Consider the following 27,267-nt stretch of genomic DNA (forward strand, 5'->3'; position numbering starts at 1 on the left):
GCAATACTCATAATTATACTCATGGGGATGGTCTTAGTCATGTCGCTTTTGTACTTGCATGCATTATGCTTTGGCAAAAAGCTGAAGAACCTTTTGAGACCTCGGCTGGTTGGGCAAAGCAACCCAGCTTTATTATTTTAGTCATTTATCGCTGTCTAAGTTATCTATGGTAACTCACCCTGGTGGGGTAATTACCACACCAGGGTGATTTACCGAAGTGTATATGTTATGTTTCAAAAACAGTTTTTGCCAAACCATATAAATAACTATGTGTGCATTAAATATACAATACCTATGCAGTACCTATATTGTACTTTGTGCACAGTAACTGTTTGGGGGTTTGAACAGTATGCAATTATTTTGCATCCATATGCGAATGCATTTGCTTGAGTGTCTGAGTGCTGAGATACAGGCCGTGAATGATCAGTTAGAATAACTATTTGATCGCACATCTGGTGTCTGACTCAATCCATTGGGGGAGGGGAGCATACTTGATGCCTCGCCATCTAATACTGGAGGATGGACCTATCCCCCCCACATGGAGAGGCTAGGGACTCCGTGTTATGAACGGCGTAGTGTGACGTGGTGTCTAACGGCTGGGATAAGAAAGGCGTGCTCCCCTTACCCAGTTTCGGCTTGCGCTGATTTTCAATTTCATTTTTTTCGTCAACTTGTTTAACTTACGACCACAGGGAGTACGGAAAAAATCAAAAGTTAACTAAGGTAGAGAGAAGCGCTCTTGAGAATGAAGTTTTCGATATCAAAACAGCACATTCAAACGGTTTTATAAACCCCCGTCCCATTTGCTCTGCGCCCTGAACCACCCCTACACATTCATAATTACGCCATTGCCTGAATAACGACTACCAGCTTAAACCTTCAATCACGGGTATTTTACAGAGGAAACAGTGAGTCTGTCAACTGCGATACGTCTTTCCCCCAAACCTTGATTTATGTTCAAAGGCAAAACGCATTAGGATGGTTATTCAGTTACTAAATTTAATCATGCGGGACAAATAGTGTTGACAAGCCCTCAAGCAGAAGGGACATCTCGGAGTACTCATACTGTGGGTGCCGCTTTCTCAAGTGTTTATCTCTGACAATTGAAAGAAATTCCCTAGTTTATCATCCGTGTCATGTACGAAGAAGTGTCCCCTTCCCCCGTCCTGAGGTATTACTGTCAGTTGCTCTCAAATTACACTATAAAAACGATGTTTCATCGTTAACTTTTGGCAATGGTGCAGGAACTGAGATTGGGGTAGCGCAATCATATCAACCCGGCTCGCGAAAATGAAGCCGACCAACAATTGGGAAAAGAATTCTCAATAGTTTTGATGGTGAAAATTTGAAAAAAACAAATATAATATCTGTACTTTTGGCCACAACATTATGGGGAGCTAGCACAACTTAATGGTGTGTGACAAATTACCTTGGTCGTTTTGTTGACATTCTGACGTCGTTAATCGAGCTTATTGACTAGTTCTAGTCTGTGGCAGACTGTGCGAGCACACAATAGAAAAAACCATAAGGAAACGTCGAAGACCTTCACCCTTTTCGGTGTGCTATGTTGCTATCTACGCAGCCTCCAACGATGGATAATAAAGTCAGAAATTAAACTTTATTTCGTTCTTTCTAATGCAGCGTTTATATGTATACATATATTATTCATTTTTGTTAAGTTTTGTGTCGGAACGTGACTGTATTAGTATAGAAAACCTTTAATTTTATCAAATCTTTTCTAGGAATTATTCGTTTGACGTTTTTGACTGGTAACTTGAATGCACCAGGGCCATTATACCAAACGTCACACAAAGACAATGTAATCATCTCTTAATTGGCAACATTTGTAACAACTGGAAAACAAATCTGGTCAGACTTTTACAGACATCCTAATGGGGTTTGATTACTGCAATATTGCTTCTTTCAAGTTAGCATCAAGTTGGTACACTGAGACGCAAATCTAACTTGGTTTTTAAACTTTGCCAATACATTGTGGACTTACGCAGACGATTGCGTATCATGCCAAACGTACTCCATTGATTTTGCTCAACAAGTTTATATTTAAATTTGTCATTGTAAAGCAAGAAGTAGGAACATCACAAGAATTAAATAAGGAAGTTGTATCATTGTCTTCTGTCATTATCGTGAATCTGCACACATTAGAAATGACAGAACAATATTACAAATATATAGGCGTTAAATTAAAATCATCCGACATCATGTTTTGAACTTGTCCATATGGTAATCAGGTACAGCACCCCATTGCTATTGTTGTAATAATATCACGTTTGCCTAATATGGATATTTCCTAAGGCGTAATCACGGTGAGAGGCAGACAGGAATGAAGATAATAAGATATAGTTTTATTTATATTCGTCATTAGCATTTCAACTTTTTGAAAAATGACAGTAATATGATTCAAGACAATCAATCAGTACAGCTATTGGTCATATTATACATTTTGTGGTTGCACTATCTAGGAAATATTCCTTCTCTGAGGCCCTGAAAATCTGAAAACAACCGTGACCTTAAGACAAATCTACGAATCGTCCGCTATCAAAGGGATTGCTCACGTGGTGTCACTCAAACGATTGGTATCACTATACAAGTAACAGCTGATTATTCAAACATGCATGATTAACCCTAGTAAATTGTTTTGGACATCACTCAATATTTTCTTTGTGACCGTTGACTAGAGTGCTGCACGGGGGACACACTAACTGCAATATTCACATAATTAATTTTCATTTCAATGTACACAGAACTGAGGGGTATCTGCATGCGTGCTGGATGGACGATGGCGCTGGCAGTTTAACGATCAAACTGTAGACTAATTCGATTAAACGCCATAACTATGGTGCTGCACTCACGCGCACATTCTTCAGCTTGAGGTGTGCTTGCACTAGCAAACCAAGAGACTCTAGAGTCACGTACAACACGCGTACCACCTGTCACGAGCATTGAATGACTTTTAGTAGCTTCTAGTTCTTGCTGTCGAATTACACTGTAGAATGTCCACGGTCCTGGACAGGTGATACATACGCCGGTTGCCTGTCTCATCAATCTGTGACATGTCAAATGTCACACGTGCGAGGGTGTGATGCAGCCCAGTAGTAAAGGCCCTCTCCCAGATCGTCCCGTTTGTCACTGCTGGGGCTAGTTCCATTGACTATCGCACACTTTTGGCCCATCTCACAGCCAAGGAGGGTGGGATGGATAATAGGCCTGTGTCACGCTCGAACGTTTGTTTCATACTAAGACAATCCTTTATCATTACCGATATGAATTACGGACTAAATCAGACATGGTTTTCCTGATGCGGTCATTAGAGGCTCAGGGCTACACGCGTGCATGGGGCACCGCAGGGAAAAGGATGCATTTCGGGCTAACCTGTTTCGGCCACACTTTTCTGGGCAAGAAAAGCATATTGGATTTTCACAAAATTGTTGTCAAAATTACCACAGATAGATACTCTAAAAAATTTGTCAAAGCTCAGCTTTCTCAGAAAAGAGAGAAATCGGAGAAACGAGGGAGGGGGCTGATTTCGCCCAACTCTTTTACAGTTAGCGTACTAGCCCGTGACGTTCAGTTCAATGTGGCAGCTGCTACTTCAGTTGGTGTTTTTAATGCATTGTAAGATAATTAGAAGTATCGTTAAAAAGACAAGTATTGTCATTTATGACGATTTATTGTCAGATATTGTGGAATTAATAGTTTCCAGGGATTTGGTCTTCATTTCCGTTGCAAACCGTGTCTTCTCACTAAGAGCTCTTTGGTTGTGACGCCGAGTTGCTATGGTGGTGTAGAAGGTGTACATATAAGGGTTGAGCGACGAGTTGATGGGTAGGATGAAGACCACAATCCAGGCGTACATATCCGGGCTGATATCCACCGCCCCAGTCTGGGACAGGATTCCCATAATGATCACCGGCATCCAGCAGGCAAAGTCTGTTCCGACTATCAGCGCCATCTTGACGGCCAGTTTTATCTCCTGGTCGCGGTGGGTCGTTCGCCGCACTCTGGAGACCGTGCGTTTGACCTTGACAAAGATGGCTACGTAGCAGCACAAGACGACCAGGAAACACAGCAGATTAACCCCTAGAAACAGGATGATTGAGTAGATCCAAGCTGGTTGCTTCCCCTTGCCCACTGGGACCTTGATTGTGTCGGTCCCCACCGGGTTGTCGATATCGCTCTCCTCAAAGTCGTAGCTTGTTGGCTTTGTCAGCAGAGGCAGGCCAATACAAACATCGGAAAGGCCGTAGACTTTGGAGTCGGACTCGACAAAGACAGTGGGCCCGATGCTGAGACCCACGCTGGCAAGCCACAGGACGCAGACGGTGACAGTGGCCGATTTCTCCCGGATTCGGATCCGACTGAAAGGGAACACAATGGAGAAGAAGCTGTCCAGGCTGATCAGGGTGACAAAAAACACTGAGGCCTCACTGGATAGAACCGAGATCACCCCAGCTATCTTGCAGATCGGGCTCGACCGCCACTCGTGGGCCACACGAGAGTATTTCTCACCAAAGTGAACGTCGGCCACAGCTATCATCAACATGTAAACGCCCATCATAAGGTCTGACACCGCCAGGTTGAGCACGAAGAAAGAGTGCGTCTTTTTCCCGCCAATTTCTTTACCCTGGTAACACCTCCAAACGATGACCACCGCGTTGCCGATGAGAGCACTTAGACCCAGAATCCACATAGCGACACGTAGGAGGTTGTTACGCATCAGGCTGCCGCAGAGATTTAAGGGAGGTTGTAGCTCAGTGGTGAAACAGTTGGCCACGTCAAAGTCAACCGACGACACAAACTCACAACACAAACGATAATCGTCAACGAACCTAACCGGAAGATAAATATAAGTCATTTCACAATTGACTTCAGTCTTTTCACGAACACAGTATCATTAGTTTCAAGACAACCTTTCCCATTTTCAGGCGGAAGAGCCGAAATTATAACTAGAACAATTGTATCCGACTTTACATAAATTCGACGAATCTGCCACACAAACTTAACCATTGCTGCAATCTAGCCTTAACAACTCCAGACTAATACACTACTGTTGTGCCCATGTCAGTTCACATATATTCACATTAAACCCCATTACCACTGAGTGAACATCTTCATTGGAAAAGTCGTCCTTTTACCTTTGATATAGATACTAAATCTTACGGGGAGTACAATTGAACTGGCTTTGCCTACAATATAGACTGGTGAATATAATTTGTTCTTTTTATGTAGATGTCATCAACTGTATATTTTGAACTATTACACGTAGTTTCAAATTGACTCACAATTTGTTCAAGCGCACCAAGTCTGTCAGAGCGTCATCTTTGATGTCAACAGTTGACTGGTTGGAAGAGCTCCCTCTTATCAGAACCCTGGATTATGCAATACAGTAGTTATTAGAGCCTCTTCAAGCAAAGTGATCTCTTCCATTTAAACCTGTGGGCATGTGGTTGTGACTCTCGATCATTCAGATTGGAGGTTTGACTCCCGCAGCTGGTAAAACGCTATAACCTTGAGCAAATTACCTATCCATCCCTACTTGTCTCTGTTCAATGAGGAGCACAAAAAGGGCACCAGTGAAGGTAGAAACTGGGTGTGGGCTGATGTCTGGCACTGTAATTGGTCTCGAAGCCTAATGGCTAGGGGTAACAGCCGTAGTACAGTATTTATTCTTATTGCATATCGTCGGGTGCCCGGCAGCAGGGCGCCCTTTCGCTGCGAAGCATGATCACAGCAGAACAAATGTTTCCGGCAAAAAGGGCGTAAGAAACACATTCTCTTTAGTTAGTAAAAACGGATATAATTTACTTAGAAATCAACCTGGGCTGTACAAAAAGCAACCTTTGAACAACTTATTAAAGGACTTGGGCATTTTTTAAAATTACAATTTTTGCCTAGAAATCTTCATATCTCATTAAAATACAGTAGTTGCATACTTCCGTGCTTTTGCCGGGAAAAGTTTGGTTTTTTTTGCAGTGATCATGCTTCTCAGCAAAAGGGCCAAAGCGCTTTTGCCCTTCTGCCAGGCACACGACGATATATTATTATTCCTTTGCAAACGCAACTGAAACTTCGTACAAGAAGATAAAAAATAGCACTCTTAGTATCTATATCGCCACAACTCTATTCTAGTCCAATATAGATCTTTGTTAGAGTAATTAAAGTAAAGCAGCTGTTTTGCGGTACACCTGTGGAATATAAACCGATATGTGTAAGAGCTGTGCGGTGCAATGTTTTATGCAGTCCTTACAGTTTACTTTGTATCCATTTAACTTGGTTTTCAAATTTTGTTTGGCATTTCATGAGCATTCTGTTTTGTGCCATACTTAATAATGCAAATGGAGTTGCATGTTCATGACCAAATATGTTATTTCAATTCAGGAGGAAACCTTAGCATTACTGCTATTTGTTGACACAATTTGCATAACGTTGGATGCTTTGTCTAATAATTAACGTGAATGACAGAAAGCTTTTTGATGTCAAGTTACTGAAACATTTTTCAGTTATAGGTTGAGTAGGTCTTAATGACATGAGAAAAGAATGATTTTGGGGAAAGTTTATTTCTTATTTGGAGGATGTTATATTTATTACCCATGAAAATATGAATTTTCACAAGGAATTACAGTATATCTTCAAAATATTTCTCAACATTCATTTATTTGTAAATAAAGGAGTACATGGATCGAAATAATGACTTACATAACTTCCAGCATTTTCAGTCCATCAAACGCATTTTCCTCAATCGTTTCAAGGGGAATATCCGCTGCGATCCTAAGATGGAAAAAAGGTGGGTGACAATAGAACGAATTTCACTTTGATTACAAATTAATGACTTACTGACGAGCGATTCTTTAAGCATTAAGCGAAACTTATACATTACGCACTTTTTTACATATACATTCAAGGCAGAAAGACGCTGGGCATGCCAGTATTTCCACAAAGAAATAAATGAAAGCACGACCAGGATGTGGTTAAAGAGGAAGCCATTCCGTGTTGTCGTAAAACGGTATATTTAAACAGTCTCGAGGCTTATAAATAAAGGCATTTTTGTGAGTTGATATTTGTATCGTGCGGCATTTCACTGCGATTGCAATACACTTCCAGCTTCCAAAAATTCATTACAATCTGATGAAAAGGGAATACAAGATATTTCTAACTTACATAACCTCCAAGCTCTGCAGTTCCGAGAAGGAATTGCCATTAATGCGCCTGATGCTGTTGTTGGAAATATCTCTTCAGACAAATGACAAATGCACCAACATAGTCTTTACTTAAGGTCTTACTAAAGAAATTCGAAGTTTCATGAAAGTTCTGATATCCAGTAACAACCTAAAGAAAGGGTTTTCTAACCCTTAACTCTTTCTTTCATAGCAATATGGTTCCATAATTGTTGGTCGAGAGAGAGCCTAATGCAAATCGAACATGTTACAATGTTCTTTTTGTTGATTGTATCAGTACATAATAATCAGCTAATGATAAAACCCCCTCAGAAACATTTTCAATGAGCAAACCTTGGCCTCACAAAGTTTAATAGAAACCCTTTGAAATGAACAATCTCTACCCTACAACAAAAAGTGCCCTCAGCTGTCCAGAAGGGCATGGACGTTCTCAAGGGATTAAAATCTGCACCTTTCAATGCACTTAGCCCTGAAGAGATGTAACATAGGTTTCATACAAAAAAGTGGAATATAAACTAAATTCTACTTCAAGAACTGAATTGAGACCTGGTCGATTATTTTACAGTGTGGCCAAGCTCCTCATAGCACGTGTAAATCATGAACAACAAAATGCCCGCTGTGTGGAACAATTACGGGGCGAAACAAGCACTAAGAGAGAACTTACAAGAAAGTGAGGTTCGTCAGACCGTAAAATGTTCCGGGTGTGAGCGCATAAATGTTGTTGTCCTTCAGCAGCCTGCAGAACAATAACTGAACTTGTTTACGAGAAGCTGTATGGTTGGAATTGGGTCATTGTCAGGAGTTTGCTTAGAGGTGTATTTTTCATTTTGGCAAGACTTTCAATCCATCTGGGATCGCGCAATGTGATTTGGTCTGAGTAGTCACTTCCAGTGCCCTCTTTTGGGCAATGGATTTGATGTTGCCAAACGCTTTCCACTTTTAAAAAATCCAACATTCATTTTTACTTAAATCATTCTAGGGAGTCATCAATTGTTATAGTAATCACACACTCGACAGAGAGGATCAGTGGGCTGCGTACGCTCTTGAAAGAGTGAAAGTGTTTGCGATACATCAAAATCTTTCATCGCCTATTTGCAAACTGATGGGGGGCATGGGTCAATCGAAGGAAAATCTTTCAAAAGATGACAAAAATGGATGACCCCTTGCACGGTGGCGTTTTAAATGTCGATGAAAATTCAACTTTAAGCATTCATTCACTTATTGCAGAATAATATACTGTTTGTCATCTGTTGCGCTTAGTTATGTACAAAACGCTGCCCTGAATCCCTTTTGCGGGCACAACACAATATTATCTTTAAAGGCTAAAGCAATTTGATTTCCACGTTACTCTGTGATTGGCAACCTGACGAACTGAGATTATGTTAAACAACTGTTCAAAGACGACAGTGCAAAGCTTATTCAAACGACTACTTACAATGATTTCAGGTATTTGAATTCTTTAAAAAGTCCCTTCGCTAAGTAAGTGGCGTTTCCCTCTGAAAGTTCTCTGTTAAGTTAAAAACAAACCCCTCAATCACTTCTAAACATATTGTTAATTAGAAAGCACACCAGTTCATGTTATATAATTCCCAAATCAAAACAATAGTGCTATGCAGCAGTGTACTTGGTCGACCTTGTTATCAACCCTAACCCCCTAGGCTTCTGCATTAGAAAGCGTACTGAACCTCACAAAATCCAACAGATGTATGAACTTGTCTATGTACCTGCACATGCACGTCACTGTACCAAACCTGATAAACTCCTACAAAATGAGCCCGTTGGACTTTGAGTGATATGGTATGGGCGGGTTTATGCAGTAGAGGATGACTTGCACTGAAAAGTACCAAACCTGACAAAATCAAGCATCGTCCAACCATTGGTACTGCAAGCCAGACACTGCACACAATGAACCACGTGTTTCCCAACTCACACAGAATCCAACGCCATCTCTCTGGGCCTTTCATCACAAGTCTCACAAAATTCAAGTAGAAGTTCATGAGGTATGGTACCAAACCTGTCAAACCTTACAAAACCTGCTGTTGGGGTATTACAAGTTCGGGGTAGTTGTGAATCATTCTGATTGCACGGATTTCATCCATGAATTTAACAGGGAAGTGAGTCAAACATCAGTTCATAAAATCTACACTCATTAAGTCGCAGCCTGATGCACAGTTAACAAGAAATACTTTTTAGACAGTTTGAATCCCAAAAAGCCATTAAATCTGAATCACACGCTGCTGTCAACACAAATAAGCAACGGTATGCTGGAAACATGTGGAACGACGATTTGAGCGAAAACAGATCGGCGTGCGCGCCACCATTTTCAAACTAAACGGTTGCTGACCTACCGCTTGGAATTAAACTCACTTTCAACAGTGCAAAGCCAAATAGACTTGGTGACCTCCGCAAGTAATAACACTTTGTAAATTTACTGCCAAGGTTACGAATTCCATTTGATGTGACTTACAGGTGCTCTGTCCTCTTGGCCAAGTTAGCTAAGGTCAGCTCGTTCCATCCGTGCGTGCACGCGACCTGAACACTGTCATCATCCACCTTACACCTACAACCATTTGGGCATCGCTGAGCTGTTTGTCAACAATAATCAAACGATCACAAACTATAATTTGTTTTGCTGTCACAAACAGCGGTTTGGTCGAGTCCATCACGAAATGCTTTGTAGGCCATTGGGAAGGACACATGCATGACAAACGTTTTGTTGAACGACAACACTGGTTAATACTGTTCCGTGCACATGACACGTGCGCACGGAATGCACATGGGTGGATTGAGGAAGCCAGTAACCACTTTGCGCGCCCATGGCCGTAACGTATTTTCTTCCCAAAAAATTTGGAAAGGCATTTGCTCTTGCCAGCGCCCAGGAAGGGCTGTGGTGAACGAGGGAACACAAGTGCCTGCGCGTCCGTGACATGACCATTCCAAGCCATCCAGTAAATAGTCAGTTCACAAGCTTTCTAAATGAACTTTGACAAAGCAACAATTGCCCATTGTTTCGACTATTACTTGTGATTTGTCCGATATGAGGACTAGAGCTTCGACTTCCAATGGACTGCAACGTTGACTGGGGTTGGTTTTAAATACCTTAATAATACCTTTCCAATTAACAAAATTCTCCTACGTCGTAGGAACATTTTTAATCATTTCCTGGCAAACTGTGGCTAGGCGTGAGTACTAAACCAAAGTAATAATTCACAAAATGTAGCAAATTGTAAAGATATAATCCTTCTAAATACCGTAAATGCAAACACCCCATGTTACCAACGATGAATCAAAATTTGCATTTTGTGGCCAAACAAGTTGCCAACCAAGGCAGAACTATATGCAAAATTTAGCCGCCCATACAAAATGGCAGTGAACGTTCAAAAACAAATAATAAGACTTATTAGAAATATGGGTAGCTGTGTAACGCCAAAATACAGCCTGTAGCCTACCCACCGCATTGACTGTCTGTCTCGTCGTCTTCGTTCGGACAGTCTGGGCTACCGTCGCACACTAACGGCCAGTGGATACACTCAGGAGAGTCCAGGCAGTGGTAGAACTCTGGACACGTAATGTCCTCTTTGGTAAAATGCAATATGAGAGCCGCTTGATGTCTTCAAACTTCATTTAAATCATATCAAATTCCTCTTTGCAAAATCTTACCTTACAAATCGTATTTTTCGGAGGAAAGTTTGCGCCCGTATTTGTGTCGGTTTGTTTTCCCTACAAAATGTTGATTATTTTTAGAAGTGTTTTGTCAAAGCCTACCCTACCAGATCGTATATGACTATAGATTATACACTTTCCGAAGTAATGTTTGAAAATCAATTTTTATGCCCGTCTAAGCAAAAGTTTCGGAGTGAATTGGACTGAACAGTTTAACCTCACTGACCATGGACCGCTGGCTTTATTGATCCAAGACAGCCCATTAGTTTTGAGTGGCATACATAATCATAACTAGCACCACCCCATGCTCGTTTACATTCTCAAGTTAGATCAAAGAGTACACACGGCAGTCGAGTTCGTCTGATCCATGCGTCTGACAATCTTTAAACCCGTCACATCTGGCGTCAGGTGACACACACGAGCCATCACCGCAGTCAAAGTAAGTGGGCTTCGGGCAGGATGTGCTCTCTGTGGCGTTGTTAGAAACAGAGGCAGAAATAAATGTTGTAGAGGGAACCGACTTTTATCATCGGAATTGTTGAGCTGTATGCATGCGTAACAGTCTGTTTTGCCAACAAGCAGTTGACAAACTACAAGTGGGCGTCAGTACAAAAATATATAGCGAAGAGTGAACTTTCTGCAAACTGCAGATCTCCATAAACTATTCGAGTCAATGTTTACTAACCAATGATCTGTTTTATTTGTCAAAATGGTGCATTTATATATCATCAGGAGAAGCTCTTGTTGCCAAGCAACAAAAGACCCTCATCTTTCCTGTTAATTGAGAGAGCTGCAACAGAAGAGTCTCAATTGTTGGGGCCAAAATCAACACACAAGACCTGCATACTGTATAGTGGACAGCCCATTTTGGCTCCACGGTATGAAGTTGGCGCTGCTCTTTCTTTAAGCAGCTGTGGGTCTGCGGCGGAGAACATGTAGGTAACGCGGGGTTGTTGCTCTCCATTTGTTTTAGAGTGTGTGTATGGGTGTGCTTGCAGACTTGGGTGTTTTGAGGGAGTTTTGCTAATTTAATCCAAATTCAATAACTTTTTAGACCTCAGAAGTAGGGCTAGAATATGAAGCAATATCCACCTACCGTTTGCTGAAAAGTACTTATATAGTCGCAAGACGAAACCAGATTTTGTGACTGTCGAATCGGTAGTGAAGATAATCTGCACTGACGAATTAAACGCTAATGTCCGTATTTTGGTGTCCCCGTCTACCTCAAATGAAACAACCTTTCCCCCGTGAAGGGTGCTGCCTTCGAACACGAGGACGTCCCTGGAGGCTTCGGTTGCAAACTCCACTATTGACACTAACACGTCTTTAGAATTCACTTCCCACCGACATGCGATGTCTGACGGGTAATGGTCTGGATAACCGGGAGATCTAAGGTCGACACTGGTGCCATAGATGTATATCACTCTATAACCGCATTCATCTCAGAAATAAAGGAAAAACGACTTATAAAATACCTTTTCTTTTGTTGTGTATTTTGTCTTTTAAATATCCTTACCCCGTATGGCTTAGTTCCTTACCCGCCTGTTTCATCTTTCAAAACCATTCCTTTCCCTTTGTTCCCAACCCTCTTGTCCAGTTTCCAGCTGTGTCTGATGTCCCCCTCTATCATGCATTAATTTATTCCTTTTTTTTCATTTATTTCCTGGTTCTTTGTCTGTACATTTGTCCTTTTTAAGTTGAGAAAGATTCTCCTGTAGGATTGAAACTTTAGGCCTCCAAACTTTAATACCATTCGACGAAAAAAAGTACTTTATAATCTGGGAATATTTGCGGGATAGGTATTTATTCTGACCAATTAAGTGGCATTGTCCGGAACTCGGTGATTTTATGTACGTACTAGTGATTAAACAGGACACATGCAAATTATTATTGTTGTTGTTGTTTGGTTTGTTATTGTCAGTCTAATTTGCATCGTTGTTGTGGACATATTTACCCTTCGAGCAGAATTGGAGACCTTGCTCAGAGCTGTCGTTCCTCACACAAATCAGATTTTCCGCTTTGCAGGGGATTTCACCATCTCTGCAAGAAACTGTTAAGAAAAGTAAAACACATACGATTAACGCCAATATTCTGTCATAACCCAACCCACTGATCGGCCGGCTCATTCTTGGTGCAAAAGCAAAGACATGAATTTGTGAATTGAGCTCAAATATTTGTGCAGCGAATTTGTAAAAGTTGAACATATTTTACTTCGAGCAAAATTTCGTAGCGAATGTTTCGTGAGGTCAAATTCGGTTCGCTTTCACTTTTGCCTGTAGTATGAGGCAGTCTTCCAATCAAATATTGGCGCAGCGATTTTGCAAATATTTGACACATTTCAACTTAAGCGAAAGTTTCCTGCAAATCTATGGTCAAATTCGCTTAACTCTCACATTCGACCAAAGTATAAACTGGCCTGAATACCTGGTACTTCAAAAATGCCAAAAATGCTGGTTCGCATTGGTTACGTCTTAAGGCCAGTTCGTACCACATATAAACAACGTTTGATGTCATCTGTGTAAGGACCTTTTGATCATTCTGGTGATCACCGGCTTAAATCATTTACTTGAAAAGTACTGTCAAGGTTTAAAGCAAAAGGCATTTTTCATTTACATATGCTGTACCTGTTTCGGCAGGCTTCTGCTCAACCTGAAGCTCAAACCCACTTTTTTGGATGGAACCGTCAGAGGTGAACCTCAGGAACATTTCATTCGATGTAGAAGCAACCAGTAGTGGAAAACGATCCCTGGAAAATATAAAATCTGAGGAAAATAGGTTCTTTGGGACAATTAAGGGAACATTTGGATTACGCAGTGGTGGTGAAGAAGGAAACAACTCTCTCATCAATTTATAGAACGTTACCAACTAACGCATTTCCCAGAAAGTTTTTACAACACCACCCGAACAAAAAATGACCCTTTTATCATAAGAGTTGTCCTGAAACATTTCTATGAAGACCTGCCAAAGCCTGTTTACTTGAAGTATCACGAAAATCATACAGGTTTAAACTGAGAAGTAAAGTGCCCAAAAACCCTAAACATTTTCTTACCCTGTTACGGTCAGAAAGGCACTTTTAAAGTCGTCACCGTCACCACAATAGAGAAAGTCGTACGATTCCTCCAGTAAAAACTCCTCAAACGACAGAACAATTCTGTACCCCACTTCTGCCACCAGTATCCAAAGGCACTGCAACAACGGAGGGTAATCACTTTCTGGCCAACCGGGTGAGGTCAGTGTCTCAAACTCACGGCTAGATAAATCATAAAACGACCCACCACAAGGCTCTAGCGACGAATAAAATAATATCAAACTTAGATGGAAGGATATGTTTAATGTAAGACACAAGACGTATCGCAATGTTTATGCTACTTATTAATATTCCACTAATTAAAGAGACCAAGAACAAGTTCGCAATTACTGTGAAAACCTTCCAAAGTGTCTTCAAATTGGAAGTTTTGGAGTAAAGAATTTTTTTTTTACGATAGCCATATATTTAGGTATTTTAATCAGTGAGGCCACAGGATAGTTACCATATGATTGGGCGTAAAAAGAAAAAGAAGTGAACGGCTGGTGAAGGAGATGGTGTTTTCACACCCTCGCTACTTACCGCACTCTAGCTCATCTGACAAGTCTGGGCAGTCATTTTTGCCGTCACAGATATAACCAATAGGGACGCACTTGTTAGCGGAACGACAAGCAAACTCACTCGTCGAGCAGTTTCCTAAATAACGTGGAATGCACAATAAATAATTAAAGTAGTTTACTTCCAAGACAACTGCTGTCAGAGCCATTGATAAGTTACTGTCACCAAGCTTGCCGGTGCTTACACGTTGGGGGTATTTGAATGACATCTGATTTGTCACCAGATCACGTTGATGGCGACACAAATGTTTGAGACGCATACGTTAATACTTCAGCTTCCTTTTATTGGACATTTGGGGATTTCAAACTATATCTCACAAAAATGGTTGTGTTGCACGAGTCAATTCTCGATAATTTTACCTAAGTTATTTTACTTGGCTTAAACTTAATCCTGTAAAATTCTAGATGGGTCAGATTTGAGTTGATTTACGTTGAAATGTGTAACTCTGACTCACTGTAGGCCCAACCCTTTGAACAAGATCCTGATTTGATAATAAAACTTGGCATTGAACGGAAAATTTCAAATGCATCTGTCTGGGCACAGGAAGCCCTAGGGCCTCTTTTGATTGTTGGTCCACTAATTCCGTTTTATTATCCAGACTTTTGAGAGCACTGGGAACAATGGGTTGTTTTCTTGATTTCATATATTTTCGCACTGAATAAAATGAAGTGACAAACGGAAAGCAATGCCCAGCCGTGCGGCTTAACCTGGACCTTGTCACCGTGTTGCATTATAGAATTCAACTAACCATTGACTAGTCACAAGACTCGTACATTTTGCTCTGTGGTAATTGAGCTCGGTTATCATTTGGCGGTTTGACACTACAAGACAAAATGATGGCTCGGGTGCAGTGTATAAACGAGTTTGAGTCACTTTGCTGATCCAAGCATTGCTTCAACCCCTTCATATCTGAGTCAGCATGTGGATTTTGTTTGTCATTAGACTTGATTTATCTCCGAGATATCATTCAGGCATGACTTGTTTCCTTAGTACCTGGTCCCATCGTCGGCTGCTGTTCATTGTTGGAATCAAGCAAAACAACTTTATCTCAAGCTTAATAGTGAACACTCTAATGCTTCTGAATCAAACGTAGCTCGAGAGTTTAAGTTCAGAAAGGTTACTATTAAAGCAACAGGCGGGTTGAAGCCAGAATCTTGGGTAATGAATGCCGTATCTGTTGCCACCAAGCGTTTGACAAGCCACAGAGGTTACCCCATTGGTGGAACTCATACATCTCTTGGTAATAAACTCACCACAGCCAATCTCGTCCCAGTATCCTGGGCAAGCAGCTGTCCCATCGCAGCGTTCCTCCTCCTGGATGCACCCAAGACCGGACATGCACATTTGTTCACCCGAGGAGCACTCTGCCATAATAATTGTTAAATTGAAAGAACTTTGTCAACTGGAAACAGCTTAAACACCACCAACAAAATCACCTGTACCAAACTTGATTGGCTTGATTGACTAAACAGGCACCTGTACCTTGGGCTTCCAAAGAAACCTGTGGCCAACTAAACTGCCCTAAACAAATACACTCTCTACAGCATCGAAGTAAGGAGAGAATTGGTTACTGCAAAAAAAAATTCAAAACCTGTCTCTGAACTGTTGATATTGGAAAAGCTCCAATATGACTAGATCAAAGCCTCTGGCGACTTTTACAGCTTCTAGAAGACGAAACACGGGTATCTTATAAGATTTTAGTAATACTCAATTCAACCCTGCCACAAAGGACATATCCTCACGTTACGGCTGTCTTGAATGCACATAAAATAGACATACAATGCTGAATTGACTGCCAATGAATGGCTATTGCTGTAATTAGTACGTGATCTAAGGAAGAAACCGCCTACGCCGGCGCAGCCACTTCCAATACAGTCATGCATTACAATTGGCTGCAGTCAGTTGACAATGGACAGTGCATCACAATGACACTTTGAAGCGAGTTAAACAAACAGCAGAGACTTAATGCTATACTTACCAACATTTTTGTACTGCCGGACATCGATCTGCAGCTTATCTTTGGCCAATCGGAAGTGAGAAAAACCACACTCTGCTTTAATCCACATTATGGAATAATTCGTTGGGATGGATCTTGGATATGAAAAATGCCTGTTCGTCCGCACTTCTCTTACGACCTCATGCCTGACCGGATGCGTGGAATCGTAACCTACACCAACATCCACGTTGCATATTGGGTCCAGCCGTTGAATTTGCGCTTCAATTCGCCAGCCTGACTTGGCAATGAACAGCCACAGGCAGGTAATGATCTGTTCCTCAGCATGTACTGTATAAGTTTCATTTGGAGTAAGGTAGACAGTTTCGTTTCCGCAAAATCCTACAAATGACACCAAGCAAAGACGTAGGAGTGAGTGGCCGTAATGCATGATTATATAAGGGATCCGTTCAAAAATAACTGTTTATTGAGCGCGTTGACTTTTGCTTTTTTTATATATACATTTTCCACCATATCGTTTTTTGCAGTGCTTCCTTGTCGAGTAAACTTCTCTTTCAATCTGCTTCAAAGGTAAGGTAGGCATGGATGGAAATAAACCATTCCATTTTACAGAAAAAGTCCGAAAATCCGTTAAATCTGATTTGAAACAGCTGAGGAATGTGTGTGGTGTGCTTGACAATTTGAATTTGTTCTGAGGCAGTTGAACATGAATATTTAGCAGGTCGTTTCAAAACAGTTTAATTACAACTGTACTCCCTCGACTGACTACATCCAATGGGAAGCCGCTGTTCATTCTAATATACTAATATTTACACCAGCGGTCTCATTTACATAAAACGGTTACATCCTCATGTGTTTATATGTCTGTGCTAAGGACTGTTAATTTCAGTTTCAAAACACGCCCTCTTTTGTTCCTGCTCGGAGCAGATACTATACAGAACCGAGCAACATAAGCAACAGCCTGTCCCGATAGTGCATGAAGGAAATGAAGGGCGCCCGATGTCATTCAATAATAAGTAAGTGCGCGCGCGAAGTCTGCGCGGCCACTTACGCCAACTCGCACGCGTGCTTTAACCCAACCTCTCCGATACACCAAACTGGCTTGTGTCTTACCACACATCAATTCGTCAGAATGGTCCCCACAGTCTACATTACCATCGCATATGTGGTACCTTGGTAGACAAACGTCCACCGTACTACATCTAAATTCCTGTTGACCACACTCTCCTGTAAATTGAACAGTGGCAAAAATGAGGTGGGAAAGTGGTGTATCCATTGGGGGTAACTTGTCCCCTTGACGGATTTTTTTTGTCACAAACAATGCATTAGAGTTGAGTAGGAAATAAAGTAATCAGTTCAGTTACTTATAAAATATTAGCACTGAAACGCTTAAAAAGCAACACCACAATATATAAGCAAAGATCAAAAGATGGAGGAGAATATAAGATTAAATCAGTGCTCTGAAATATATTCCTCAAAATATGGAGGGCCTAACGTTTCGATCCTAGCAGAAAGATTCTGTTAGGATCGAAACGTCAGGCACTCCATATTTGAGATATTTTTAAGTAATTTTTTTAAGGTCATTGTAGTCAGCAAGCAGTTTGCAGCAGTTTTGTTTTACATATCTTTGGTATAAGCAAAGATGTTGAACTAGCCTAAGTCTGCATTTGCTTTTAAATTTGCCCCTCTCCCCCGACACTAAAAGTTGAATACGCTTCTGGGGTAGGAAGTACGACTGGCTTATTTGGTGATCAGACATCACTTCTCTCTGTGATATTTTCACTTAAAAAAAAACATTTTGTATTTCCACTTTGAAACTTTAGACATTTCTCCTGAAAAATTATGCCGTTTTTTTAAATGATGCCTAGAAGATCGCACTGTTTATTATGGGTGGTGCTGCGGTTTCTGTTCAAATTGTGAACCGGGCATTTTGGTCGTTGAAATTATTTGCAAGAAAGCGTTACTATGTTCAAAGTAGAGGTCCTCAATTACGTTTTTTGAACTTTTTTTGCAGTTTGAGATACCCCACCTAGACATTCAAAGTTGAGAATAAGCTAAAATTCGCAAGTTTAACGCTCAGTATGCAAGACTTTTCGATCCCCTGCCTCGATCGCAAAAGAATTCTACGGTTCAATATTGCTTCAAGAGTGCTCACTTCCAGGAACGCAAATGCAAAGATATACGCACCACAACCTAGCTCATCACCGTATGCAGCGCACTCCCTGTGTCCATCACAAACGTGGGAGATGTTATCCAGGCAGTCTAGGCCAGATGGACAGGAAAACTGACTCTCTGGACATTCTGCACAAAAGGCAATTAAAAGATCAGTGCAACCAGAATCATTTTTGGTGCATGATTAAACTCTTTTTCAAAGTATGAAAACCTTTTGAATTTGTTTCTAGTGAAATGAACTGTAAAGTGTTGTCTCGTGTAAGGTTGGTTAAAGCTCTGTTATATCTAACATCGTTTATCAAAGCCAAGATAACAAACCGGTAGGCTACGAAACTTAACGTCAGTAAAGCAGAGCTTACCAGTGATGTTGTATGTTGTAAACACCATTCTTAGCTTGATATCGTCCCAGTAATAGGACTCCCTCTCCCATGTTATCCACATTCCGGAATCAATGGAAAGAACATCGAATGGCAAGCGGATTCCGTAGGCTGACCTGATGACGAGCACCGGTAGAGCAGTGGGATCCGGCCCGTTCCCAATCCTCATGACGGAGCGGGAGTCGGCAAACTCCGCCACTGTGACCCGGATCCGGGTCCCCTCCGGCTCCGTCAGTCGCCAGACGCACTCCAGCCTCGGTACGCCCTCCGTGTAGTTGGTCAAGAGGACGTCAGTAGTGTTTGGAAGGACCTCGGAATCGCCGGGGTATATGGCAAAGTGGCCAGTGATATGCCCAATGTCAGATGTTCTATCAACCTCAAACTCGCCTCTGATTGTTATTGGTTCACCGAAGCGTAAATCAATCTCTGATGTACCGCAACGGTCTACAGAATGCCAATTAAAAGTTAAAACGTAGCAAAGACTGAAACCCAGAAAATACAAACAACAAAAAGCCAAGCAAGCCTAGCAATGCCAAAGCATTGCAAGCCAGAATAAAAACTACCAAAAAACAAAATTAAAAGCAGCAGCATTACACAAGGCCAGTTTCTGCACCGGCAAATAAAAAAAAATGGCAACAGAAACAAGACACAAATCGTAAAACGAAACTCATTCTTGTTTGTTTCATGAAAACCATATACAATACTCACCACAGTCGATGGCTTCATCCATGTAATTTGAGCAATGAACCGTCCCATCACAGACAGCGCGACGCGGAATACACTTGGAATCTTCTTTGCACAATACCTGGCCCGAGTTGCAGTGAACTGAGTTGGAAAATTTCCATTCAACCACAAATTTATTGTTAACCAAATAACTCTGAATGAGACTTCGGGTCAATGTTGAATGTAAATTTTGATCACATTTTAAAGGTTTAATCATGTCTCGTTGTCTTCTGTTGCACTAGGATAATTAATTGTGTTGTAGAGATCAGGTATAAATTCTGATCACTATAGGAACATACTCATGCCATCGAGTACATATTTTAGGAGCACTTGTTAAATTGAGATTTGCGTTCCTACACTAAGTTATACAATTACACCTGACTAGTTTTGGGAACAAGGACGGCATCACAATTTTGCTCATCACATTGCTCATTATGATCTTGCCTTTGGTATTTATACCCCGACAGTTTGAGGTAGTTGTGGATGTCCTATCGAATCATCCCCCATATACACACACGCACATTTTGTGGCGAGCAAGAACTTCAAGTGGATTATGGAGAAGTTTTCAGACTTCCGAAGACTAAAGTGTATTCACTATCACTCACTCAAACATGGACAAACAATTTTTAAAATCCACAAACGTGCTACTCTGAATACACATTACAGATATACATAACCTACATCGACCACTTTATAGAATCATATAGTGTCACACCCTAACCTGCGCTTTTCAAAATTTCACGGCAGGGCAAATCATCTCCCACTTTTCCCCATCCCCATCCCTCCCCCAATGTCCAGCACAAATTTACACCATTGGCTACAGGTACGTCTCAGCCTTCAACGGAGGTCCGTACCTCAGTGACGTAACAAAATCACAGTTAATCGGCTCTTCGTGCCTTCAGAGGAAAAACGTGTTTACAGTGCCCCCGAGGTATTTGCCCTCGTTCCTGGTAGGTCACTCTGGGTCGATCGTTTTCAGTGTACGGTTGGTCGGTTTCTCGGTCTTAAGGTTGCTCATTTAGTCAGTCATTTTTTCTGTCGGTCTGCCGTACGGTTGTCGGCAAAATGCTTACTTTCTCCAGTGTAGTTCTCTGCCCTTAAAAGAAGATTCTGTGTCGGTGGGTTGTTTTCGTCGTTGTACACGGTAGATGTAAACATGATCCATAGGTAGGTCTCGGTAAAGAATAAAGAAGATCCGTGAAAAGTCCAGGCGTTGGAATGATCTATCTTTTGAAGTACAGTTGATTCATTGGCGCTGTTGTGGCCTCGGCCGAAGACAAAGTGTTGCCTATAGTACGTCAAATCTATGTTCAATACATCGACGAAGATGACTGTCTCAGGAGGGCTGGTAACCAGCCACAGACATTGCAGACTCAAGTGGTTACCGGAGATGGAAACACTAAGAAGGTACTGGTCGGTTAGGTTGATGTTTTGGGGACCACACAGCAATTCTGCAGTACAAAGAAATTTGATAAAGTGAATGTTAAGCTTGATGTAACGATGAATGACACAGAGGTTATGTCAGTGCTTCACCACCACAAAAAGCGATTTGCCAGTAAAACCCTAAAAGCAATTTCAAGTCCCTGCAATTCCATAATTGGGCTATCTTAAGTTACCCAAGACACCATTCTCATAAGCTGTGGCACAGCATTCTTTGCGGAGAAACAAATTAGCTGCTCAAATGTAAAAAAAAAGTATTATAGTTGCCAGTCCCTGAAATCGTCGAGTCAACGCCTTAACCACCCTGCCCGAAAAAAACCTGATCTGCTAAATATCTACCTTTCAATGGCCTTTCTAAATTAATGAGACAAACAATACTAAACCTTCCACCTCAAAACACGGCTGAGTAATATGAGGTACATTATTTTGACAGTGATACCAAATTGCAAACCGGGTCATTGCGAAATTCCCAACTGTCCCTGCCTGTAAACACCAAAGCTTTCTCTGTTTTAGTTTCGGGAATCACTTTGAAGCATGAAAAAATTAACAAATGTGAGAGGATTGCACCGCGAAATGGACCAATTGAGGGCGAAATTGTCCTAGCTATGACAGATTCCCTGGACGGGCGCGTCGCCACAAGCAGATTCAACACTACCGACATATCTGGCTCTTTCCAACTAATGAAAGAGTGCTTCTGCTCAAGGCAGACTATCAAACACTAAATTTGTCCACTCCAGTGCAGTTTTGGAATGACGGGACCCCCACAAAGATAAAGATTCCATGAGGACGTTCTCATCATTACCGTTTCCGTCTGCCACTGGTTGAATCTCACAAGTCATGGACGCCTGTTGGTTGAATAAATAAGCTTCTATCAGCAGATGCGATGTGGAATAGAGCTCGTCCGGGTGCCAGCTATAGAGATGCACACCTGATAAAGTTGGCTCGTGGCCGAGCCATAGGCTAAGGCTGAAGAAGGGGTCCGTTGGCTGGTACTGACAAGTTGTGCGGATCTGCCAGCCGGCCCGCGTCGTGACGTTCCAGCAGAAAAAGGCGTCCACTGGTGCTCCACCACCGGATGTGATATCGGTACCGTTCCTCGTCAGAGTTGAGACTGACACCGTTTCATTCAGTTCCACGAGAGAGATGTCGGTACACTGATATATATATTCTGAGGAGAGAAAATCATCAGTTTTAGTTTGAGACAGAAGTAAAAAAATGCCTTTGACTCCCCGAGGTAGTAGGAAAACTATAGACCGGTCTTCTATCTTGTGATTTTTTTCTCTCCCTCTCCATGTCATAGCGGGCGGAGGATGGTGACAAGAACTCTACTATACCATTTTCAATCCTTAGGAAACATGGTATGTTTGTAAAATAAAAAATTAGGTATCAGCACAATGGCGTTGGTCCTTTGGGTTTGAAGAATGCGTCATCTTTCGGCAACTCAATGAACTCGAAGGTGGCTGCGCAATCCGACGCTGAATGCGCACAGTCTCGAGCAATGGGGGCACTGGAAGTCAGTCGTTGTCGGCTGGCTGTCTCGCTGGTGGCGTTTTTCCCTCGTTGAGCTGCAGGTCAGAGTCTGTGTGGGCCATCGGTGCGCAGTCTTCGACAAAGAGCACTACTGGAATGAAATCGTAGCGGCACTTGGTTTGGGCGGTGAGGCGACGAAGGCCGAAGAGGGAGCCATCCAGAAGATACCGGATGGAGATTCCCTTCTCCGGGTCTTGGTCGACGCGGAACAGTTTGTGGTCTAAAAAGATGCTGAATAGGACCGACGCAAAGACGCAGTCTTGTTTCACACCGTTGCTGATTGCAAACTCTTCGGTCGCTTCGCCGCTGGATGACCTTCTTCGGGCATCAAAGTACTGTCCAGAGAGCTTCTTTGTTGACTGTGTCGAATGCCTTGGTAAAGTCGATGAACACTGAGTTGATGGGCATGTTCTGTTGTGTACAATTCTTGTACTTGTCACACAGCAAATATCATTTCCACCGTGCTTCTGGCATTTCTAAAGCCGCACTGTGGTTCAGGGAGAATTCGCTCAGAGACGATGGCCAGTCTGTTCAGGATGAACCTTACAGAGATTTTCCCAGCGATGGAAAGGAGCAAGATACCCTTGTAGTTGCCGCAGTCCACCCTGCTTCCCCTGTCCTTGTACAAGGAGACTATGAGGGCGTCGCGTAAGTCATCCAACAACTTCTCTTCGTCCTGGACACTCTGCCGAATGTTGTGGAGGCTTCGAAGACGTTGGGGCCTGCTTTTTTTTAGATCTCTGCAGGTATGCTGTCCATCCCTGACGCTCTGCCGGAGCTGGTCTGGTGGATCGCCTTCTTGATCTCAGTCATCGTGGGGAAAAAGTCGAGTTCCTCCACTACGGGCTGCTGTGGAATCTGGTGAAGCACGGTTGGGGGCTACGGTTGACGTGTCTAAGGGTTAAATGGGTTACGATGTGCTGGTGTGGACTGGAGAGGTGAGAAGCTCCTCTCCCACCGAAATACGCCATTACATAGCACAGCGTCTCAACATTATCTCTCCTGAGAAAATCCTACCGTCTAACTTCTTGCGCCAACCCTGTTTTCACTGAACGGCAGAGGGTGTCAGTGTGTCCCTAGCGCTATTACCAGGTGCTCCAGAGAGGTGGAGTTCGTAGGCGTTGGTGCCAGTTCGGCTAGGAGAGGGAGAACTTTGATCTCAACCCAAGTAAACCCGGTTGAGATCAAAGGGTAGATACCTGGGTAGGTAATACTCGTTAGCCTAGGTTGGCAGTCTGCCTAGAAGAGGGACCATTCTGATCACAAACCCGGGCAGTTAAAGTTCGTTAGCCTACGTTGACAGTCTATCCTCGTAGCTGTTTACAGGCGACAGCGGTCACACCCCTGGCAAAGTTAGTTAGGGTATGTCAGCCCTAGCATGTGAAGACTGGTTCCAGGCAAAGCAAGCGGATGAGATCAACAGTGGTGCCAACGGTCATGAAGGCGGTGTCAGCAAGTGCTGTGAAGTGCGTTAGAGCAAGGATGTGACACACAGTAAGTGTGTGCATCCTAGCAGTTTCCAATTGTAACGGTTCCTCGTGCTGTTTGACTAAGACTCACCAGGCCGAGAAAGTAGGACTAACCCCCTTGCAACACTCACGCACGGTCTGTTATGCAACTCACCACAAATCTGTCGTCCTGCGGCGATGGGTGGAGGCGTGGCGGAGGCAACAAATGAACACTGGCAGTTGTTTGTCACAAACTTGCACGTAGGCAGTCTTTGGGAGAGTGGTCGCTCTTCTCCTGAACTTTGAGGTTAACCGGGAGAGCTCAGCAGCACCTAGGGCAACTGGGCAGCCTCTTTAGGACAGCACTGCCCACCCTTGCATGCGGGAGGGGGTTAGAAAAGGTAATCTAAACAAATGCTTTGCCTTTCAAAGTCTGGTCAACTTACCGCAGTTGACAGACTCATCCTACCTGCGGTCAGAACGATAACAAAGAAAGCAAAAAGAAACCGAAACTCATTATGGGAGCCTGGAATGTCAGAACACTCCTCGACCAAGCCAACACCAGCTAACCCAAGAGAAGACCGCGCAAGTGGCTGGGGACTCAAGCGCTACTGTGTCAATATCTCTGCACTCAGCAAACCCACTTTGCCCACGAGAGATCCCTGAAGGAAAAGAGAGGCGGATTCACTTTCTTTTGGAATGGGAAACTGCAAGCTGAAGACAGGACACGGAGTAGGATTCGCCATTAGGTCAAATCTTGTGAAGAACCTTCATGTGCTTTCAATTGGGATCAGCGAACGACTCATGAAGCTCCGTATCCACCTCAGCAAGAACAGGAACCTTACTGTCGTCAGTGTCTACGCGCCCACAGTCTCAAGCCAAGAAAATGCCAAAAAACGGTTCTACCAGATCCTCCAAGAGGCCATCAAGACCATCCCCCAGGCGACAAGCTTTTCATCCTCGGGGATTTCAACGCTTTCAACGAGTGGGCAGGGATTACGGTAGCTAGAAGAGACTCCTTGGGCGACATGGTGTGGGCAATGTCAACGACAACGGCCTGCTCCTCCTCAGCAAGTCTGTAGAACATGGGTTGTGCATCACCAACACCTTATTCAGGATGGTGGACAAATACAAAACCACGTGGAAGCACCCGATATCAACACTTTGTCATCGCACTCCAACTTGACATCTGGAACGTCATCAAGCCTCCTTCAACACAGCCAAGCTGAAGGATGAAGGACGAGTCCTACCTCACCAAGTTCCAACAGACTCTTGACAAGAAATTCCAGGAGGGCCTACCCACTGACAGTGAAAGCATCGGGAAATGGTCGGCCTTCAAGACCATCGTCTGTGAGACGGCGAAATAGGTGCTCGGCCCGAAAGCAAGGACTCACCAAGACTGGATTGATGAGATCGATGACAATATTCAAAACGCCCTCTCTGCTAAGAACAAAGCCTACACCAAAAGGCAGAATGATCCCACCTCGCTGCCGAAAAGAGCAAAGCTCAAGTCCCTCCAGGCGAAGGTGCAGGATGAGCTGTGAGAGATGGTGGACAAGTGGTGGCAGGCGAAAGCTGAAGAGTCCAGATGTACGCCGACACCCATAATGCCAAGAAAATCTTCAGCTCCCTGAAGGCAGTCTATTGCCCCTGGACCTCAGGATGCTCACCACTGCTATCCTCGGACGGTGCAACCCAGACCAAGAACTAGGCGGGGCTACCAAAACGCTGGAAGGAACACTTCAGCACCCTGCTCAACAGACTATCAGCATCAGCACAATATAAGAAGCATAATTCAACACAATTTATGCTTTGGCTATTAAGGTCACCACTTGAATGATCTTCATGGGCTCGTGTTCATGATTTATGCATTAAGCACTTCAATGGAACAAAAATATGAACACGTTAGGCTGATCTATCTTTGAAAGTCGGATCTTTGCTAAAAAGTACCTCTGATTTTCACAAATTGTTGTCCAAACGACCGCAAGATATTACTGAAAAAAGCTCCTCAGGGATCGGTGGGTACAAGTATCGCGATAAGGGAAGAAAAAATAAGCCCAAGAGCACAATGGAGACTTAGTGGTGTGCAGTTTACCTAATGCAGATCAACGGACTAGTTCAACTAATTGTGTCGTGAATTTCTGAGCATGATTTCAAAAGCATAACAATATATGTATAAGAAGTGAATTTGGTTAACAGAGATTAAACCAAATAAATGTTGTATTATCAGTATCCACATGTACATATGCCCCTTTCAGGAATGGAATGATTAATATTTTTATTTTGGTAAGGCTGTACGCTGAGTAGTCTTCTAATGGAAATTTCAGCTTTTGCCATGACATTTTCGGGATTTGAGTTTACCCTTTGGCTCATATATGATTGTTAATAAACCTGACAAAAATCATTCCCCAAGTCTTCATTGATCTTCACAATAACCATAGTTCATAGTTCTGTTTTAGACCTGATAAGCATAAGGTAATGGTTTGGTTGGTAGGAGTCATATTGTTCTCAGTTTAACCATGCTTCATGTCGCATTTGTACGAAATTCACTCTTTAAATTGTTAGCTATATCCATGACCAAATTTGATTTCAACCACACTTCCGCCCGTTAGACAAGTCAGTTGAGAGCTTCAATATTTGTGTTCCGTGTGCTTAAAGCGCACCTGGAATAGTTTGATTTTTCATAATGACAAAAAGACGGAAGACAGCCAAAGCTAAGAGCTTGGAGAGCCAGGATGGAAGAGCTTTAAGTTAAGCTGTGTTTAAATGTACTCAAGTTTTGTTGCAATGTCTGTGAATAAACGACTCCGAAACTAAGGTAGTTTGGAGTGTTTGATTGTTATTGAATTGTTTGGAGTTTGTGTCTGACAGTACCTTGGTAAGTCCTGCAATGCCAAGAGGACTTTTGGTTTAGTGATGCAGGCCTAGTTTTGAGGGGTCTGATGAGCCAGACGCTGTTGTTGACAAACCAAAATACGCAGGCAAATGGATACTAAGAGCTTGGAAGAATTATACTTACTCGTTACTGGCCGATCTTAAACGTGCGTTCAAGACCGTCTTGGGAGAATGGACAGGACTAGTGCCAAAACGGCAGGCGAGGGCATTATCAGCACATATTTATTCC

The 27,267-nt window shown here is 42.6% G+C and overlaps 1 protein-coding gene across 1 annotated transcript in view; it reads right to left on the bottom strand.

Moving 5' to 3' along the window:
- Positions 1–2,342: 2,342 nt before the first annotated feature.
- LOC110983163 (uncharacterized) overlaps positions 2,343–27,267 on the bottom strand; it is a 34,711-nt gene continuing 9,786 nt past the window's right edge. The window contains exons 3-24 of the mRNA XM_022242167.2: positions 21,968–22,333; positions 20,799–21,176; positions 19,711–19,827; positions 18,985–19,446; positions 18,641–18,754; positions 17,567–17,680; positions 16,478–16,834; positions 15,753–15,863; positions 14,464–14,577; positions 13,906–14,140; positions 13,481–13,602; positions 12,811–12,906; positions 11,953–12,297; positions 11,202–11,324; positions 10,647–10,769; positions 9,661–9,778; positions 8,629–8,700; positions 7,858–7,929; positions 7,177–7,248; positions 6,715–6,786; positions 5,301–5,387; positions 2,343–4,847 (exon numbers count right to left, since the gene is read on the bottom strand). Of these exons, the coding sequence (XP_022097859.2) occupies positions 3,677–4,847; positions 5,301–5,387; positions 6,715–6,786; positions 7,177–7,248; positions 7,858–7,929; positions 8,629–8,700; positions 9,661–9,778; positions 10,647–10,769; positions 11,202–11,324; positions 11,953–12,297; positions 12,811–12,906; positions 13,481–13,602; positions 13,906–14,140; positions 14,464–14,577; positions 15,753–15,863; positions 16,478–16,834; positions 17,567–17,680; positions 18,641–18,754; positions 18,985–19,446; positions 19,711–19,827; positions 20,799–21,176; positions 21,968–22,333 (4,841 nt within the window). The 3' untranslated portion in view covers positions 2,343–3,676. The remainder of the gene's footprint in view (positions 4,848–5,300; positions 5,388–6,714; positions 6,787–7,176; positions 7,249–7,857; positions 7,930–8,628; positions 8,701–9,660; positions 9,779–10,646; positions 10,770–11,201; positions 11,325–11,952; positions 12,298–12,810; positions 12,907–13,480; positions 13,603–13,905; positions 14,141–14,463; positions 14,578–15,752; positions 15,864–16,477; positions 16,835–17,566; positions 17,681–18,640; positions 18,755–18,984; positions 19,447–19,710; positions 19,828–20,798; positions 21,177–21,967; positions 22,334–27,267) is intronic.

Source organism: Acanthaster planci, linkage group LG21 (assembly GCF_054643075.1).
Source record: "Acanthaster planci isolate LZ-2023a linkage group LG21, COTS_SCS, whole genome shotgun sequence".
NCBI classification, from domain to species: domain Eukaryota; kingdom Metazoa; phylum Echinodermata; class Asteroidea; order Valvatida; family Acanthasteridae; genus Acanthaster; species Acanthaster planci.